Source organism: Culex quinquefasciatus, chromosome 3 (genome assembly GCF_015732765.1).
Source record: "Culex quinquefasciatus strain JHB chromosome 3, VPISU_Cqui_1.0_pri_paternal, whole genome shotgun sequence".
NCBI classification, from domain to species: Eukaryota; Metazoa; Arthropoda; class Insecta; order Diptera; family Culicidae; genus Culex; species Culex quinquefasciatus.
In genome coordinates, this window is record NC_051863.1 from 89,305,393 (window position 1) to 89,323,211 (window position 17,819).

Below are 17,819 nucleotides of genomic sequence, written 5' to 3' on the forward strand. Positions count from 1 at the left end.
ATCGCAACAGAAATGGTCATCGAGTTCAGGAGACCTGTTGCAGCTGGCCAGTACAGAGAATCATCAGGGTTTCCAATCAGCTGGAAGCTCGTCGTCTTCTGCGACTGGCGCACCGGGTACCTTCCGACGGGAACAAGTTCGATTTTGACAACATCCCGATTGCAATGGACGACAGGGAGCTACTAGAGGACAGTACCATCTCTACGACCTCCAACAGCAAGCGATGAACAGAGGCGCAACTTCCGAACCATGGTTTAAAGCTGATTTCCGAACCTATGACAAACGGGACCCGATCCGTGGCCTATTTACCAACCCTGATATCGGATCACAACTCGTTCAAGCCAGCAGCGTCGGCCAGATTGTCATCACAAGCTCTCCTACCACCCAGTCGAAGTCTACATTGACGACCCTGAGCTAGAGTAGTCGTCGAGCGGACTCAAAATCCACGTCTCTCAAATCCACTCCAATCCGGCCATCATATTATTGCGAAAGTTCCATGAGCAGCAGCAGCTCCACAACAAAACCCCTTCCCCGCCAAGTGATGCCCCATCCGAAGTTGTAGTGGCCACCGCAGTTGATTTATTTGATTAGAAATCGTTGCGAGCCGAACATTCTCAGAAGTAACGGAGAAAGAATTCCGGTGGCAGCCGCCGCCGAGATGGAACCCGGGTTTAGAAGTTCGTCCAAGGTCGAACCGGTACCTGCGGCTGTCGCGCACTCGGGAGTCTCGTTGAGAGCCTCTTCCGAAGCAACCGAATCCAGTTCCAACGCTCAGCAATCATCCCAGCTGATCACCGTGCCGGCGGAAACATGGATGGACCATCGAACGTGCTGATCGTGGGAAGCATAAAAACAAGCAGATGATTCTTTATTTATTGTTTCAAACTCTAACAACTCAATGCCAAAAGTACCAACAAAGCAGCTGAATAAAAAACGAAATAATTATTGCCCTTTTTTGTACGGCCATCGTCCTTTTTCCTTCTTTTAGCATTTCGTAGAAATACATAATTTGTACACTTCCGGAACCACTGCACGGAACAGTTCCGTCCTGCCGTCTTTGGGCCAGTGCAACCGCCAGCAGCCATCCAACGATGTGGCCACGGGGAAATCCCTTATTCAAAGAAACCGCAGCCCATGTCGTCATCGTCCTCGAAATCGGACTCCCCCATCTTCTTTTCCTCTTTCTTCTCCTCGGCGGCAGCGGCCGGGACAGCACCACCGGACGTAATCGAGGACAGCTTCTCGCGGCCGAAAGTGATCAGTTACTCGACGGACCTGCCATTCAGCTCGATGACCTCCTTGGTGATGCGGGTTGAGTCGGCTTCGATACCGACAGACCGGCGTTTCGTAACCTGCGCAACTGCGGCGAACGATGTACCACCTTTTGTAGCTACTAGAAATCTAAATTTACCAATTCCTTCCAAAAACAAATTTCAAACAAGAAATACTGACCTGCATCGCCACATTTTTCACCAAGAACAAATTAATCAACACAAACTTGACAGGCGGGTGTGCGAAGGAGACGCAAAACAAATCAATGTTTTTGACAAAGCAGGTTGGGCGCTGTCAAATGTTAGTTGACAAGAGGAATTTAATTTTTTTAATGCGCAAATTAAATACATTAAGCCCAGTTTCACGCCCCTCGGAACGACGCAACATTTTTGCTATCTTTTTTTATAAGTCTGTGCAGATCTACAATTTTTTTCAAAAGCATTTAAAAACATGACACTGTTTCTACAGGGCTGCGGAGTCGGAGTCGGTGAGGACTTGGAGTCGAGAATTTTTGATAACCCGGAGTCGGATTTATCTTAAATTTAACAAAAAATATGTTTTGTTCATTCCCTTGGGAACCAACAACTAGAGAGGTACTCCTCGATATTAGCTCCTGAAAAGTGCTAAAAAGTGCAAAAATGCCTCACGACAAGAAAAAGAGGCGGTCCTCGATCGGCAGATTTTAAGAAGCTAAAGAATGTCGAAGCGCTACCTGCAAAGCTAGGCAGTTTGAGCAAGGACGCTCAAAATTCGTCTGGAAACCAGTTCGCTACCCTCCCTGTGGACGTGAGCGAGAAGGAAGAATTTGAACGACGGGAAAAAATGCCACCCATTTTTGTGGCAACATCGTCATCGGATTCGGTGCGAAAGTGGCTGACCGGATTTATCAAATCTGGTGATTTACGAGCTTCCATTCGCTTGTGTGCTGATGGACTCAAAATTATGCTACCTAGCAGAAAAGATTACAACTACGTTCGGGATTTCCTGAACAACACAAAGATTGAATACTACAGCCATGACGATCCAGGTAAACGCCCATGGACATGGACATGGATGTGAGCGTACTGAAAGAAGAGCTCAAAACTCTTAAGTTGAACGTAATCGAAGTCTTCAAGATGACGAGACACAACAAGGACATCAAGTATCGTGATCAACTGTACCTGGTTCATCTCGAGAAAGGATCGACAACCTCGTCTGAGCTGAAAGCAGTTCGGGCAATTTTCAACATCATCGTGACTTGGGAACGTAATCGTCCAGTGCACCGTGACGTGACGCAGTGTTCGAGCTGCTTGCAATTTGGACATGGTGGAAGGCACTGTTTCATCAAGAGTCGTTGTGCAACCTGCGGAGGTGAGCACAAAACTCAAGCTTGCAACACAATCAACGAAAACAGCTAAATGCTTCAATTGCGGTGGTGACCATTCGACCAAGAATCGAAGCTGCCCAATACGTGCTGAGTTTGTGAAAATTCGGCAGCAAGCGACGACGAGGAACCAACCAAATCGTCGCAAAACACCACCAGCATTCACGGACGTGGATTTTCCTGCTTTTGCGTCACAAGGAGCGGGATCTGCTCGAGTGGTTCCGAATCTGCAGCCATTGCTGTTATCAGCGCAAAGAGTTGCAGAGTATACAACACCTCCAGGCTTCAGTCAGCAACCGAGGAAAAACCAACCAGCATCAACGGATGAAGGCCGTAGTGACCTGTTTTCTCCACAAGAACTTCTGAACATTTTCATCGAGATGACAACAACACTGCGTGAGTACAAAACTCACCAGGAACAAGTAAGACCTTGGAGCATTCATCTTGAAATACAGTTCGTAGTTTACTCGTTCAAATGATTTTGAATAATTCAAAGATTTTTTATTTTAGTTTTAAGTTAGGATCAAAGCAAAGCATAGGGGCACATTTTTAGACTTCAACATTATAGTGAGAATCAAAATCAAACCATCCACATTAACGACCCCCGGGTCTTTTGTGGTCTCTATTGCTCTCACACCCAAACCTCTTTCTACTCCAAGGAACCTTCCACCCTAGTGTTTGAACTGACGACCTTAGGATTGCGAGTCCAACCGCCGCCAGCGATTCAACCGGAGTAGGCTTGGTTTGGTGTGTTGTTTGTTCTTATGGCATGGAGACGACTCCTACACCTGGAATGACTTAACGGCCTAACAACCAAGGCCGGGACCGACATTTTACTTTCTCATTCGATGGAAGGTTGGAGCAGATGGGAATCGAACCCAGAATCATCCGCTTACAAAGCGGACAGCGTAACAATTCGGCCACGCACTGCCACACATAGTGAGAAAGATTTTTAAATTAGACTTGAAATTATTTTTGAAAGGCATCAATATAATGAAAACAGCCTGTACTGCAAAAATAAGAAATAACAAAGTACCCTAAATTGGGTAGAATTTCCAGCAAAGGAGAAAATCTACTCGCGAAAAAAAAAGTTCTCGCTCGCAAATGGTTTTTACTCTTACACTCATGATTCATTCTTCATTCTTCAACACACACACATGCTTGAGATGTCATCAAGGAACGAGCTCACCGGGGTCTTGAAGACTGAAGACTGCTCCGCCGCCGCAGCATCGAAATCAGGTGCAACCCGACCACACCGACCGACGACTGCAGCACCGCACAAATCCGTTTGTCGTCGGCCTTACTGCTCCGTGTATTCAACATCCGACCTACTGACAGCCGCTCCTCTCACATGTTGCCTCAATCAGTTTCACAATATTTTTTTCTCTGGGGTACGAACAAATCCACTGCACAAGTTTTAACGCTCACAACACCCATCCTCCTTCCCCTACCCACCTCGCACAAACCCAAGTTCGCCATAAAACGAGCTCACCCAATGTTTGTAAAAAGTCTGCAGGTTATATCTAAAGTCTGCATGTGTAGATTGGCCCTTTTCAAAAACTACACTTCATAGTTCAAATGACGTATGTCACAAACACTCGCGAAAAATGAAGCAGCAGCAGAATCCATCTGCACTTCACACAAATACACACACAAGCAACCAGCTTGTGCTGTCACCTCACCGCTCTTCTCCCACAATGTACCACCCCTCCACCTGCTCCTGACTCAGGAGCCTGCACCTTTCCCTTGGAGAGTAAGCGACGGCCACTCCGACTCCCCCGCCAACCGAGAACTGTTCTCCGCCGCACAGCAGTGTCGAGGCGCGTCATCGGCAAACCAAAACTACACCGAACACACACACTCTCCTTCCTGTGACGCTCTCCGAGAGCGAACTCTCTGACAGAAATGACGTTTGGCTACTTTTTTCTTCCTTAGATACACGACAACAAAAACTAAATGGACCAAAACCTCTTTCAAAACAGAAACACGCGTAATTTTCACAAAAATCGGATAGCCTGCCACTTAATTATTGTATAGATGCACTTTTCCCGACCGTAACACTACAAAAACACTTAGAAATCGGCAAAATAAATCGCGACAGCAATCCACAACTTCCACACCGCCGCCATCTTTCATTGTCAATCTTTCGATTTTATGGAATATTAGTTCAAAAAAGTCACAGAAAATCGGTGCATTCATGTTGGTATTACTCAAATTTCTTATGAATATGCCTTTGAGACTCTAACCAACTATATTTGACCAATATTTAATCTAGGATCAGTTGTTAAAGTGATTTGCTTTTTCTTTTTTATCCAAATGTATTCAATTCAATGAAAAAAATTGAAAACAATTTGAAGTAAGTAAATGTATGAGATAAGTTAATAATGAAACGAAAAATACAACAAAGATGAAGAGCACTCAGCCATACCACTTAGCAGTAAAGGGCAGAATTGGATTCCGAGCAGGAAAATGCAATTAATCTTGTTAGTAGCACTGAACAATAAGTGCACGATACATTATTGAGTAAAAAATATGAATTAAGGGTGCACAGCAGCCAAGGAAGTTGTTGTCTTCTTATTCCAAATTTGTCAAACTTACGAACCCAATCCTGCAAGAATCTGATTGTAAAAATAGTCAAACTTTGTTGTAAGAAACTTTGAAGACAGTAATTTAGGGGATGAATAAAAAATCATATCGATAGTTCCCGTATTTTCGAAGATACTAAAATGTCTGTATCAGAAATCTTGGTGCAAAAGCTATGGTTGATGTGTACCGTTAAAATGAATAAAATTTGTTGATACACAGCTAAAAAAGTAGTAATCCAGCTGCGTGTAAAAGGCCTTTGTGTAAAATAAATATTGCATTATTTTGTGCAATTTTATGTGATTTTACACCCTGAAATGTAGCCCATCAGTATAGGAAACCTACTTGACCGAAATGTCAAGCTCATATATGCGTTTATCCTTACAGCTTTTCATCGGTCTGATGGCAGTGTGAGCTAAGGCGCCAGTCCTTACTGTTGGCGCTGGGTTTGAACCCCGTCGGTGGCAACTTTTTTTTATGTTTGCAAAAATTGTACATGCAGTGTGTAATATTAAGTGTTTAATTTGACGACGGTGATGTGCATGCTTTTGCATGCGATTTTACTATCGTATTTTTCCTGTGTACGTTGTACTCTAGTGAAGGACGATCACAAGGAGTAGGAAAAGGTTTTCTGAAAAGTATAAAACTGAAAAATGTAAGAAAATCACAAAGTTTGATCTGCAGCAAAGCGGCTAATTCCCCAAATTAAGTTGTGATGATTTCGACACCGTCCGAACAACAGTGTTTTTTTTTCTTCTATCATTCTTGGATTCTTGGAACACAATACGGCTGCTGTGTACCTTGACCAAAATCATCTTTTAATCAAATGGAGCTGGCTCACAATATAAAAATTGATTTAATATGATCAATCTTTTAAACCATAAATCAGATTTGCCAAATTATGGTAAAGTGTCAATAATAAACTATAATAATAATAATATTAAAGCAGGTTTTGGGGTTTTGCTGAATGGCACTATTTTGCTACTGCCCATGATAAAGGCCTTAGTCATGGCCTCGGAAGTACTCTAAAACGGTTAGCAACGCGTAAAAAACCTCAAACTTCAATGCCCGTTTTACCCCACATCCCTTTGTCGTAGAGGGCTCATATTTGGCATGAGTTTATCTCATGTATAGACAAACAAACCCTGAAAGTTTCATCCAAATCGGAGCACCTCGATACGACCTGTTTCACATCGGTGAAAAACTCGCTCTTAATCATCTCCCAGAACATCAGGTAGCAGTTATTGATCAGCCCGCCTGTGTGCTTCTAGCAGATGCGGCGAATGAAGCTAATGTAGGTAATCTCGAAAACACCAAACTTTAAAATTCGATATCTCTGGAACGAAACATATTCATTTCTGTTGATAAGTGATTCTGTGTGTGTGTGTGTGTGTAGTCCAATCCAATACTCGCTGGCCGGCAGCGAAATTATGGGAAAGTATAATTTGTATCAGGCTTTGTTTATGCTGATACAGCTTATCTCAGTCCCGGGTATTAGGTGGTGATAGCCCTCGCGCTGCTTCCAATGACCCATTTCAGAATGACAGTGCTCCTTGCGGTCCAATTCCGAGGTCATTGGGCATTGTCTGGCCCCGCCTAAACATAGAAGCAAGAATCAGAAGGACTCTCGATCTATCTTTAAACTTCCAATCCCATAAGGCAAAACAGGGATTAGCGCGTATTTAATAATGATCAGAAAGTCTGCAGCAGTTAAAAGATTCAGTTTGGATAGATCTCACCAATTTTCTGAAACATCCTTTAGTCCTTTTTGCAGCTTCGGTCTTCCAGCTGCGGGTCCTCAATCACGAGCAGTTTGAGCTTCCTCATGCTGCTTCGGAACACATCCTGTCGTCCTAGTCATCTTGTGGTAAACAAGACCACGAACAAAAACTGGTTCGACCTCAAAACATACAAATTTCACCTTAAAACAAAATTATCGCGGCACGCACAAACCGTTGGAAAAGTCTGTGGCAAAACCTAACCGTTGCCAAATCTGATTTACAGATTCCTCCACCGTTTATTTGGCAACCCGGCCTAAAAGCTCTCCTGCAACAACCGCCCGAGCGCGCGAGCTTTTTGACAGCTCCCGTGGGAACAAAAGAAACAAACGTCGCTTGGTGGGACCGCGCAAAAGCTCCCGTAGATAAAAAAAAACAAACAAACAAAACCACTGCTGGGCCGATACACAAAACTGTCTTTTTTGGACGAAATTCAAGAGAAATCCTTAGAACTCGATATTATTCCACTACAACGCGTTGTTATTAACCATTATCGTCACTTTTATACATATTTTATGGACCGAAACAAGCAAGAAATACAAAAAGACGCGGAGTAAAAATAATGTCCGAACTCTCACGAGCAGTGCTACCAACCATTTCTGTTGATAAGTGATTCTTATGTAAAATTGGCCGAGGAACACGATGGTGAGAATAAAATAAATAAGTTGGGGTGTTTTGAGATACGGCCGTTTAAAGTTATCAATTGCGCAATACAGGTAGAAAAAATAAATCAATCAACATTTTGATCACGGAAATGGATTCTACGTCCAATTTCCTTCAAAATTGAGTCTAAGACCGACCTTCTAAGATGTGTGGCTCCTGAGCTATCGACGTTTGAAACTAGGAGGTTTGGTCAAAAATTGCCAAAAAGTCGATTTTTTGGGGAGGTACAAAAATGGAGGGGGTGGTCCGATTTGGATGAAATTCGGAATTCTTGCATGTTTTGATAGTATCAACAGCTCTGCCAAATTTGAGCAGGATCGGAGAGGGTAATTTTCAAATTTGCACTTTTTCGTGCACAGTTGAGGTGGAATGACCCATAAGCGAAATTCAAATGAGCGGATCCGCTCAGCGTAAATGAAATATTGTACGATTAGTTCATGTTTATTGTTAATTCGTCAAGCTTATGTAGTCTACTTACAATTTTCTTACATACTAGATATTATTTCTATTGTACAGATTTTTCGTAGTTCCGGTTTAGACATGTCGAAATGTATGTACTGTGAATTTTCATTATAAAAGCGCATCATTTGATTTAACGGCGAATTTTTTAAATAATTTGTCGTTTATGCAGTTATTCTAAAAAGTGGTGAATGTCTAAGAGTACGGCTTGGTTCATGAATACTATTGCGTATTACTGAAAATAATGCTGCTGACTGTATGCGTTGAGAAATAATGTCGTTGATGAAAGAGAGCATGGCAAATTTACGACGTTCTTGTAATGATTGTATGTTTATGAGCATGCAGCGTGCTTCATACGATGGGAGAGGAAATGCAGTCCAGTTAAGTTTACGTAGTGCGTACAGTAAAAATGTTTTGGACACATTCAATACGTGCTTGGTGTACGGCATAGTATGGATTCCAGACGATACTACAGTATTCCAAGAGTGGCCTGACATACGTTAAATAGAGTAATTTAATAGTATACGGGTCCTGGAAGTTGAATGCAAAGCGCTTTATAAAGCCTAATGTACGTTTTGCCTTGTTTATTATTGTGTTATAGTGTTCTACAAAAGTTAGTTGTGAGTCTAGGATGACACCTAGATCACGTAGGTACTACTTTGCATTTTTCTACTGGTTGGATTCCTAATAATACTGTTATGTTTGGTGTTTCATGTTTTCTGCTGAAGGCAATGGAATTACATTTCATTACATTCAATTGGAGTAGGATTTTACTACACCATGTGTAGAAAAGATTAATTTCGTTTTGGAATACATGACTGTCATTGGAATTTCCCATTTCCATATGGGTCATTCCACCTGAAGTGTGCAAGAAAAAATGCAAATTTGAAAATAACCATCTCAGATTCTGCTCAAATTTGGCAGAGCTGTTGAGACTATCAAAACATGCAAAAATCCCGAATTTCATCCAAATCGGACCACCCCCTTCATTTTTGTACCCTGCCAAAAAATCGACTTTTTGGCGATTTTAGCATTGGTGTCTACCCGTAGCTGCTACTTCGTTATTGACCAGGACCCCCAAAAATTGCTCCGTGGACCACAGATGAAAAGTAGGAACCAATCATCACCCCTTCGCAATTTTCAAAGGTCCCTATCATGCTGATCAATACCGACGCCGGCCACGACCAGTGGTAAGACACGGGAAGTGGATGGGAATGTTAGTCCGATACTTGAGTGATGGGACCGCCAAATCGACTGCGTCTCCGACAAAGTATCACATGAGTTTTGAGGGTTAGTAAGATGGGTATGAGGTCAGGATTCACTGTGGTAGGTGATGCGACCATAAGCAATTTGTTTATCTGTTGAAATTTTAAAATCTTAGGCAGCCGGCTGCGGAAAGATACACAATCATTGATTTAGAAATAGTTTTAATTCGAACGCGGCGCCAAATTATCATTCAATCCCCCGTCGGCGTGCCTTCCGAGCAACGACGCTGTGAGAAGGGCTCCTCCTTTTACTATTTAAGAAATATATTAAATTGTATTTTCTGTGGTTTCCAAATGATTTATATCAAAACTTTATAGTGAGGTTTGCAATGATTTCATCGTGTTGCAGGATTTTATGACGAAATGATCCGAAAATAGTAATCTACGAGACCGACAGAATTGCGAAAAATAGTAACTGAAAGTTTTCGTTTCGAGCAGTTATTAATAAAGTGACACTATCACGAATGGTGCATTTTTAAGCCGAAGTCGTTATAGGTAGTTATATCTTTTACGTTATATTTATAATTATCGGAAAAATAAGATCAGAGTAAGAGGAGAACGAATCCATAAAAACGACGCATGAACTCGAGTTAGACATTCTCGTTTAACGATCGGTATATTATTTTTTACGCGACTTGAAAGAAGGAAAGAAGAAAAAGAAAAGGAAAGTGGGGAAAAATATGTAAAATATAAGATACATACATACAAAACGGCTAACATCCCTCTTCCTGCCACAAACACAAACACAACATAAAACAGAACGCTCTCACCCGGGTCACGGCCTAGCATGTAGTTGTCTCTCGATCGCTGCCGCTCCACCCCACCGAGCGACGGGGTGGCACAGAATCGCCGTCCAGCACCTCCCACCCTCTCGCTGATCAGTCGCATCCTTCTCGTGCTGCTAGCAACGCAGTTGCAGTTGCTAACTGCAGTCCACTTCGGCCACCCCAATCACTGCACACCAATACGACCAGAACGGCGCGCGCCGTAAGAGGCACTCACTATCCCTCTCTTCTCAACCCGGGGAAAGCGGGGAAAGCAAGCAGTGGATCTGCTCTCTACTCTTCAGAAGCCCGCTTTTTCAGCATAAACTCTGTTGCCCCACGATCATCAGCACAAAAAAACGAACGAATTTTATGTTACACACTACTAATACACTCACACCCAATCTGTCAAACCCAAACGGTCATCGTCTGACTAACACAACCACACACGCAAAACTTGTATGCAAGTTGAATAATTCGATTCCCATTACACCAACACTATTAAACAGATCCCTCTTCCGTCGACGCTTGCGAGAAAAAATGCACCACCGACCGCAGGAAAAACATCGCGAAAAGCACAAATTAACCGGGAAAACCAACGAACTCTACCACTTCCACGAAGAACCTATATGCACCGATCGACTGACACCACCATTGCAAACCAAACCCTCGAAATTCGAGCAAAAATCGCGAATTTTGACCAGCAACCGAACACGCGCGACTCTTCAACTGCAACGCACACCAATCTGTCCTATCCTAATTGTTAGCGTATTTTTCGATAAACGATTCTCGTCTATCTAATCCTGAAATGATTGCCTAAGAAGTAACAAGTTTGTGGTTTACTGCATTCACCCAATTACACACACACACACACACACACACACACACACACACACACACACACACACACACACACACACGCGCGCGCACACACACACACGCACGCACTTACACACGCACACACGCACATACACACACAACATAAAACGAGCTCACCAAATTCACAGGATCCTATGGCGTCGATGGTTGTTGGCTTTGATCACTAAAGCGATTAATTTGAAGACTCTTCAGCCAGCATTCTGATCACATTCTCAGGAGCGACAATTTTAAGTTTTAGCACTTTTCGAATTTCACTCCCCCCTTTCGCCAAGAATTTCCTTTGATTCATTGTGATTGTAATTTTTTTTAAGTTGATAAATATTATTTCCACTTGTCTGTGACAATCACTGCCACACACACTTTCACCCACTTGACACTTCATACAGCAGCACACCTCGAACAGTCACCATTCCGGGGGCGCTTTTCTCTCTTCGTTCCTTTTTACGCTCTTCGTTGCCTCACTACTACTCTCCGGCACTTCTCAGAAAACAAGCTCTACGTAGAAAAACGCTCTCTAGACTTCCTTTCCAACAAAACTCAAACGGCTCTTTCTCTTTGAAAGACAATAGTTTATAGGACCATTAAAAAACTCGATTTTTCTCTATTCTCATGTATTCATGGCCAGTATTCGCTTCGCCTACGGTAGCAATGTTTTAGTCTGACTTTTCTTTCTTCGCATGACTAAACTGCATGCGCTCGGCACTCCTCTCAATATCCAATTTAGTTAGATTGAATTTACTGTTAACTGTGAATTGAAATTAGTGCTAAATAGTGAAATATCAAGTATTTCAGTTGTACTTAATTAGAATAGTTGTGTTTGGTTTAGTTACATCCCAAAAACTTAACTCAAAATGCAGGTAAGCAACTCGTTTACCATATATGGGCAAATAAATATCCGGTCAAGGCTGATTCCATCGTACTGATGATGTTCCGTTCCCTCGTTCCGTAGGACCCCAACGAAGACACCGAGTGGAACGATGTCCTCCGCGCCAAGGGAATCCTTCCGCCGAAGCCAAAAGAGGCGGAAATCACCGAGGATGACATTATCGGCATGATTGAGAACACGATCGAGCAGAAGGCGAACGGCGGCAAAGACATGTCCAAGATGGGCCTGGACGAACTGGACGAGCTGGAAGATTCCGAGGACGAAGCTGTGCTGGAGGAGTACCGTCGCAAGCGGATAGCCGAGCTGCAGCAGCTGGCCCGGAAGGCCAAGTTCGGTTCGTTGCTGGAGATTTCCGGCCAGGACTACGTGAACGAGGTGACCAAGGCCGGTGAAGGAATCTACGTCGTGCTGCACCTGTACAGCCGAGGAGTTCCGTTCTGTTCGCTGGTCAATCAGCATCTGTCCCAGCTGGCGCCCCGTTTTCCGGCCCGACTTTTTGGCGATTTTTGAGCAAAACCCCTATCTCCAAACGACGATAACTCAGGAACCGCAAATCATAGAGGGTCGGTCTTAGACTCAATTTTGAAGGAAATTGGACGTAGAATCCATTTCCGTGATCAAAATTTAGATTAAAATATGTTTTCTACTTGTATTGCACAATTGAAAACTTTCAATGGCCGTATCTCAAAACAGCCCTATTTATTTTTTAAATTTGACCTCACCATCGTATTCCCCGGCCAATTTTACATAAGAATCACTTATCGACAGAAAGGAATATGTTTCGTTCCAGAGATATCGAATTTTAAAGTTTTAAGTATTTGAGATTACCTAAATTAGCTACACTCGCCGCATATGCTAGAAGCACTCGGGCGCGTTGATCAATAACTGCTACCTGGTTATTTATTGAAATAAGATTTCATCCCAAATAATCATTAGTTAATTAGTAGGAAACTGCTGTATAATCTTAAATTAAAAAAAAGTATACGGTGCATTTATGTGCTAGCCCACAGGACAGAGCAAGAACGACACGCAATACAGGGCAGAATGGAATTCACACAGAGCTAGCAGGAAATTGCAATTGATCTTGTAAGCACAGAGAACAGATGTATATCATTGAACAAACAGCACTGAAAAACGTGTGTAAAAATTCAAACCAAAATACGTTGAAAAGAGCTAGGGTGTGCACCATCCGCCTAGATAGCGCCACTTCCAAAATCATGATGGCCTACAGTAGCAGAACGTTGGACCATCTAATCACTGCATAAAACATTCCGTACGAACGACATCAGACCAATGTCTGACTGCCCTTCATCAGAGGGTTGCAATTTTACGCGCCAAAGAAGGTAAACAAAACGAAATCGGACATAACATGTGTAAAGGGACTATTTTAAGTTGTCGCTTGAAAAATCATTTTTGAATGATTTTTTTGTTATGTTTTTGTTAATGTTATTGCATTTTTGCATTATTTTTAGTCAACTGGAATTATACAGAAGTGAATTTTATATTTAAACAAGGTTAACATTTATTTTCTTTCGAAATTATAGAGTTATCTAAGCCCGCTCACGCACACTAGCACGCCATTTGTTTTGCTGGCTGGTACAAAATTTAACCTCAATCTTTTTCGTGTACATACACGCAATACATGCGCACGTAGATAACTCTATTGAGCCTTTTCCATTGTTAGGTCAAGTATTCTCAGCCGCGACGGTGGCGCTGCCAAGCGTATCCTGCACACTCTAATTTCTTTGATGCAAGATTGTATGCAACGCATTTTTTTAGTTTACACGGTTTACACACAAGTTAGAACCAAGATGTACATCTGTTCTCTGTGTTGTAAGTAACACTTCTTAAGAAAAAGTGTACGATACATTATCGTGTTAAAAATGATGAATTAACATGAATTAAACTCTCGTGAAGCATAATTAAGGAGGAGGATTTCTGGAAAGTATAAAACTGAAAAATGTGAGAAAATCACAAAGATTAATTTGATTTATGATCTGATTAAGATCAAATTCAGTTGTGTTGGTTTCTTGTTTTTGTTTTTGATACAGCTGCTGTCCACATGTATCAGAAAAATATGGTTTTGTTTTTGAAATTAAATTTATCAGAATTGAAAAAAAAATTATCAATTATTCAGATGAAACTGGCTCACAATATAAAAAATCGGTTTTATATGATCAATCTTTCAAACCGTATGGCAGATTTAGGAGTTTTTGCTGAATGGCACTATTTCGCTACCGCACATGGCAACCAATGAGAATTATTTCATCTACTACAGCCAGCTCTACATTTATTCTCGCTTTAAATAAAAGAAGAAATTAGGAATTAGGAAAAATATGAAATTGTATTATTTTCATATTTTTCCTAATGATATGAAAATGATAAAATTATATGGTAAAAACGCTGTAGTATTTGCAAATAAATATTAAAAGTTCAAAATTTACTTGATACGGTTCAAATTAAATTACCCAATAAATAATTCTTGAGCATGAGCATGAGCATGAGAGACCACCCATGGTTGTCCTCCTCCGTTGCTGAACAGGACCGTAATAACCTAACAGCACAACCGATCATACGCTTCAACGATCAAGTGATGTTTCTCTTATCAAAAGCATGCATGAATGCGATGAAAAGATAAAACATCAAGATCATCAAAACTAGAACTGCTGCAGATAGGTAACAGTCGTTGGCCACCAACGGCGCCCGCCATGTCAGTTTGTAGATCTCGAGGGGACGGGACGGGAATGTTAGTTAGCACAGGCTGCTACCAAGGGTGGGTTCTATACGATATCCACACCCCCGCGTGTGCCGGAAAACTACTTCTACTTGGGATTTTGTTAGTAGGGAAGGGTGATGGTCAGGATTCATCATAGAAGATGATGATGTGACCCAAATAATCGATAAGTTTTGTTTAATGGGGTGATGTATTATTCCCAAGGCAAGCAATCGGATGCTGCTGTTGAGACTATTCCCGTTTATTTGTGGTTTGTTTAGGATTAGATGGATTATCTTAGACAGCCGGCTGTGGAAAGATAAAACCACAAAGAATGTATTTAACAAAGCTCTACTTAAAGTGTTAAGTTCGAGTGGATCATAGACGATTTCAACTTTTGAATAGTTATAAGAATAGCGACCGATAACTGATGAGTTACGAAGCAACAAGAAGGGCTTGGCAATCGCGTAGGAGAAATACTCGTTATCGTGCTCTCCGGGCTATGCTGAGAGTCTTTTCGAATTTTAAATTTATACCTCGCAAGCATATAGCGCACCTACAAAACACATATTTTCAAGCCGTAGAAATAATACAAGGAAAACTACTATATCATTTATCAAACACGGCGACGAACGCGCAAAACAAAACTGACCCGACGCGTTGCTCGGACTAAACTTTCGAATTAAATTTGTTTATTTATTTATGAACATTAATATAAAAATCGATCACACGACTACCGAAAAACGCTACCCGTTCGTTTTTATATCAGCAGTAAGCTTGCTCTGAAACCAAATATTTCATTAGTAATGTTCATACTCTTTCATTCATTTATTCACTCAGCCAATCACACAAAAAAATAATTAATTTAATTACTGTCTTAGGCACACAAACAGCAACACAAAAGAAATAAAAACCCAACCCATTAAACCAGACGCAGACATATGCTTGAATATCAATTCATTTTAGCTATTCATGCATTTTAGCGCCAAAGAACAGCAAGATAAAAGAAACGTGAAAAGGTTCATCTTTTAGTTAATCGTAAAAAAAATTGGTTGTAAAAATAAAAATTAGACAATCCGGCAACCCTGATCTGTAAAATCACATGCACACACACATACATTCTTTAGCATTCTCTCGCTCTGGGTTCCCATTGGAATTTCCTCACCAGTTTCTGCCGCTGCTCCCGCCGAAAACTCCACCAGTCCCAAGCCACGACCAAAGAATTTGTGATGTGACAAAACCTCGGCTCGGCTGCCGCTCTGCTCTCTCAAATGAATGTGGTGCTGCGTGTCTCTTTCGCCCCTTTTTCCTTTCGTCCACAACAGTCCCGTAACCGCATTCACATTACAGCTCACTTACACCAACGCAACCCGCGCTACAACATTCGCTGTAACCCGCTGTAACCTCGTGTCATCGCTGAACAACGCACGCATACAGACAACCAAACTCGTTATTTATTTCCTTTCGACGACACTAATACACAAGCCACACCGAACCGACGCCGCGCAAACCATCAATATGGATTGGAAAAATCTAAGAGAAAATTGAATTTAACGGGAATCAAACACAAAACCATCAAAAACTCGACCGCAAAACCAATCCCAGCACAAACATGGGCCGAATCACACAAAACTTGGAACAAACACTTCCCAAAACAGCCTAAAACACAAAAAACCGCACACACGAAGCACAACGATCCGAACTCAGTGACAGCACAAACCGGACTCTTAAATTACTCAATAAATAATTCTTAAACAAAAAATAGATTTGTCAAGGGATTAATAATCTCAAAATCGTATAAAAAAATAAAAATAATTCATCATACAGAACACCAGGTAGTAATTATTGATCAACGCGCCCGAGTGCTTCTAGCAGATGCTGCGAGTGTAGCTAATTTAGGTAATCTCAAATACTCAAAACTTTAAAATTCGATATCTCTGGAACGAAACATATTCCTTTCTGTCGATAAATGATTCTTATGTAAAATTGGCCGGGGAATACGATGGTGAGGTCAAATTTAAAAAATAAATAGGGCTGTTTTGAGATACGGCCATTTAAAGTTTTCAATTGCTCAATACAGGTAGAAAACATATTTTAATCTAAATTTTGATCACGGAAATGGATTCTACGTCCAATTTCCTTCAAAATTGAGTCTAAGACCGACCCTCTATGATTTGCAGTTCCTGAGTTATCGTCGTTTGAAGATAGGGGTTTTGCTCAAAAATCGTCAAAAAGTCGATTTTTTGGGAGGGTATAAAAATGGAGGGGGTGGTCCGATTTGGATGAAATTCGGGATTTTTGCATGTTTTGATAGTCTCAACAGCTCTGCTAAATTTGAGCAGAATCGGAGATGGTAATTTTCAAGTGCTGTTCCGCTTCGGGTGGAATGACCCATATACAATTTCATGTCGTCTGCATATACAAGTACGTTAATTTTTTTTAAGAATGAAGGAAATGTCGTTTACATACAAGATGAAAAGAAGAGGTCCTAAATGGGATCCTTGTGGAACCCCAGAGGTGACGTGAATTGATTCCGATAGTACATTTTGGAAGCGAACAATTTGTTCGCGCTCAGTCAAATATGACTTAAGCCGTTCCAAAAGATTCGGTTGAATTCCAATTTTCTGCAGTTTGAAGATTAATAATGGTATGTCGATTCTGTCAAATGTGTTACTAAAGTCTGTGTAAATTACTTCTACGAAATTGCGATTATGCATTGCATTCAGTGTAAAATTTACAAATTCTAAAAGGTTGGTGCTAGTAGAGCGGCCTTTAAAAAAGCCGTTCTGTTTACATGTGATGCGGTTTTTTACTTGCTGAAAGATTTTTTCATTTATAGAAAAGCTTTTTGTGTGGAAGTTCACTTTTGCTCGCGCTCCGTTGTTTTCTGTTATTTGACGTGATAATTGTGCCTTATTGTAGCTTAATTGTGTTCTAAAACTTTTATAACTACGTATAGTAGTGGAATAGAGTGGTTTTAAAACAAATATCGTGGTTTATTGAAGGAAAAATCGAATTTTGCGTGACCGGTCCAACGGGTCCAACGCGGTTTAGTTTGTTTTTGTTTGCATTCGGGAGGCAGCGGGGAGCTTTTGTGCGATTTCGTTTTCTGCTGTTCCTCGGCGAGAAACGTCAAAAGGGTCGTCGTGCGTTACAGGAGAGCTTTTAGGTCAGGGATGCCAGCTAGTGTTTTT

General features: G+C 41.5%; 1 protein-coding gene and 1 pseudogene across 1 annotated transcript; one reads left to right on the top strand and one right to left on the bottom strand.

The window, feature by feature from the left end:
- Positions 1-923: 923 nt before the first annotated feature.
- On the bottom strand, positions 924-10,271 carry LOC119769048 (annotated as a pseudogene).
- A 1,585-nt stretch (positions 10,272-11,856) lies between these two features.
- Positions 11,857-12,457, top strand: LOC119770607 (viral IAP-associated factor homolog). Its single transcript, XM_038265827.1, has 2 exons — positions 11,857-11,883; positions 11,976-12,457. Exons 1-2 carry the CDS (start codon positions 11,878-11,880, stop codon positions 12,420-12,422), a joined length of 453 nt encoding a protein of 150 aa, XP_038121755.1. The 5' UTR covers positions 11,857-11,877; the 3' UTR covers positions 12,423-12,457.
- The last annotated feature ends 5,362 nt before the right edge of the window (positions 12,458-17,819 follow it).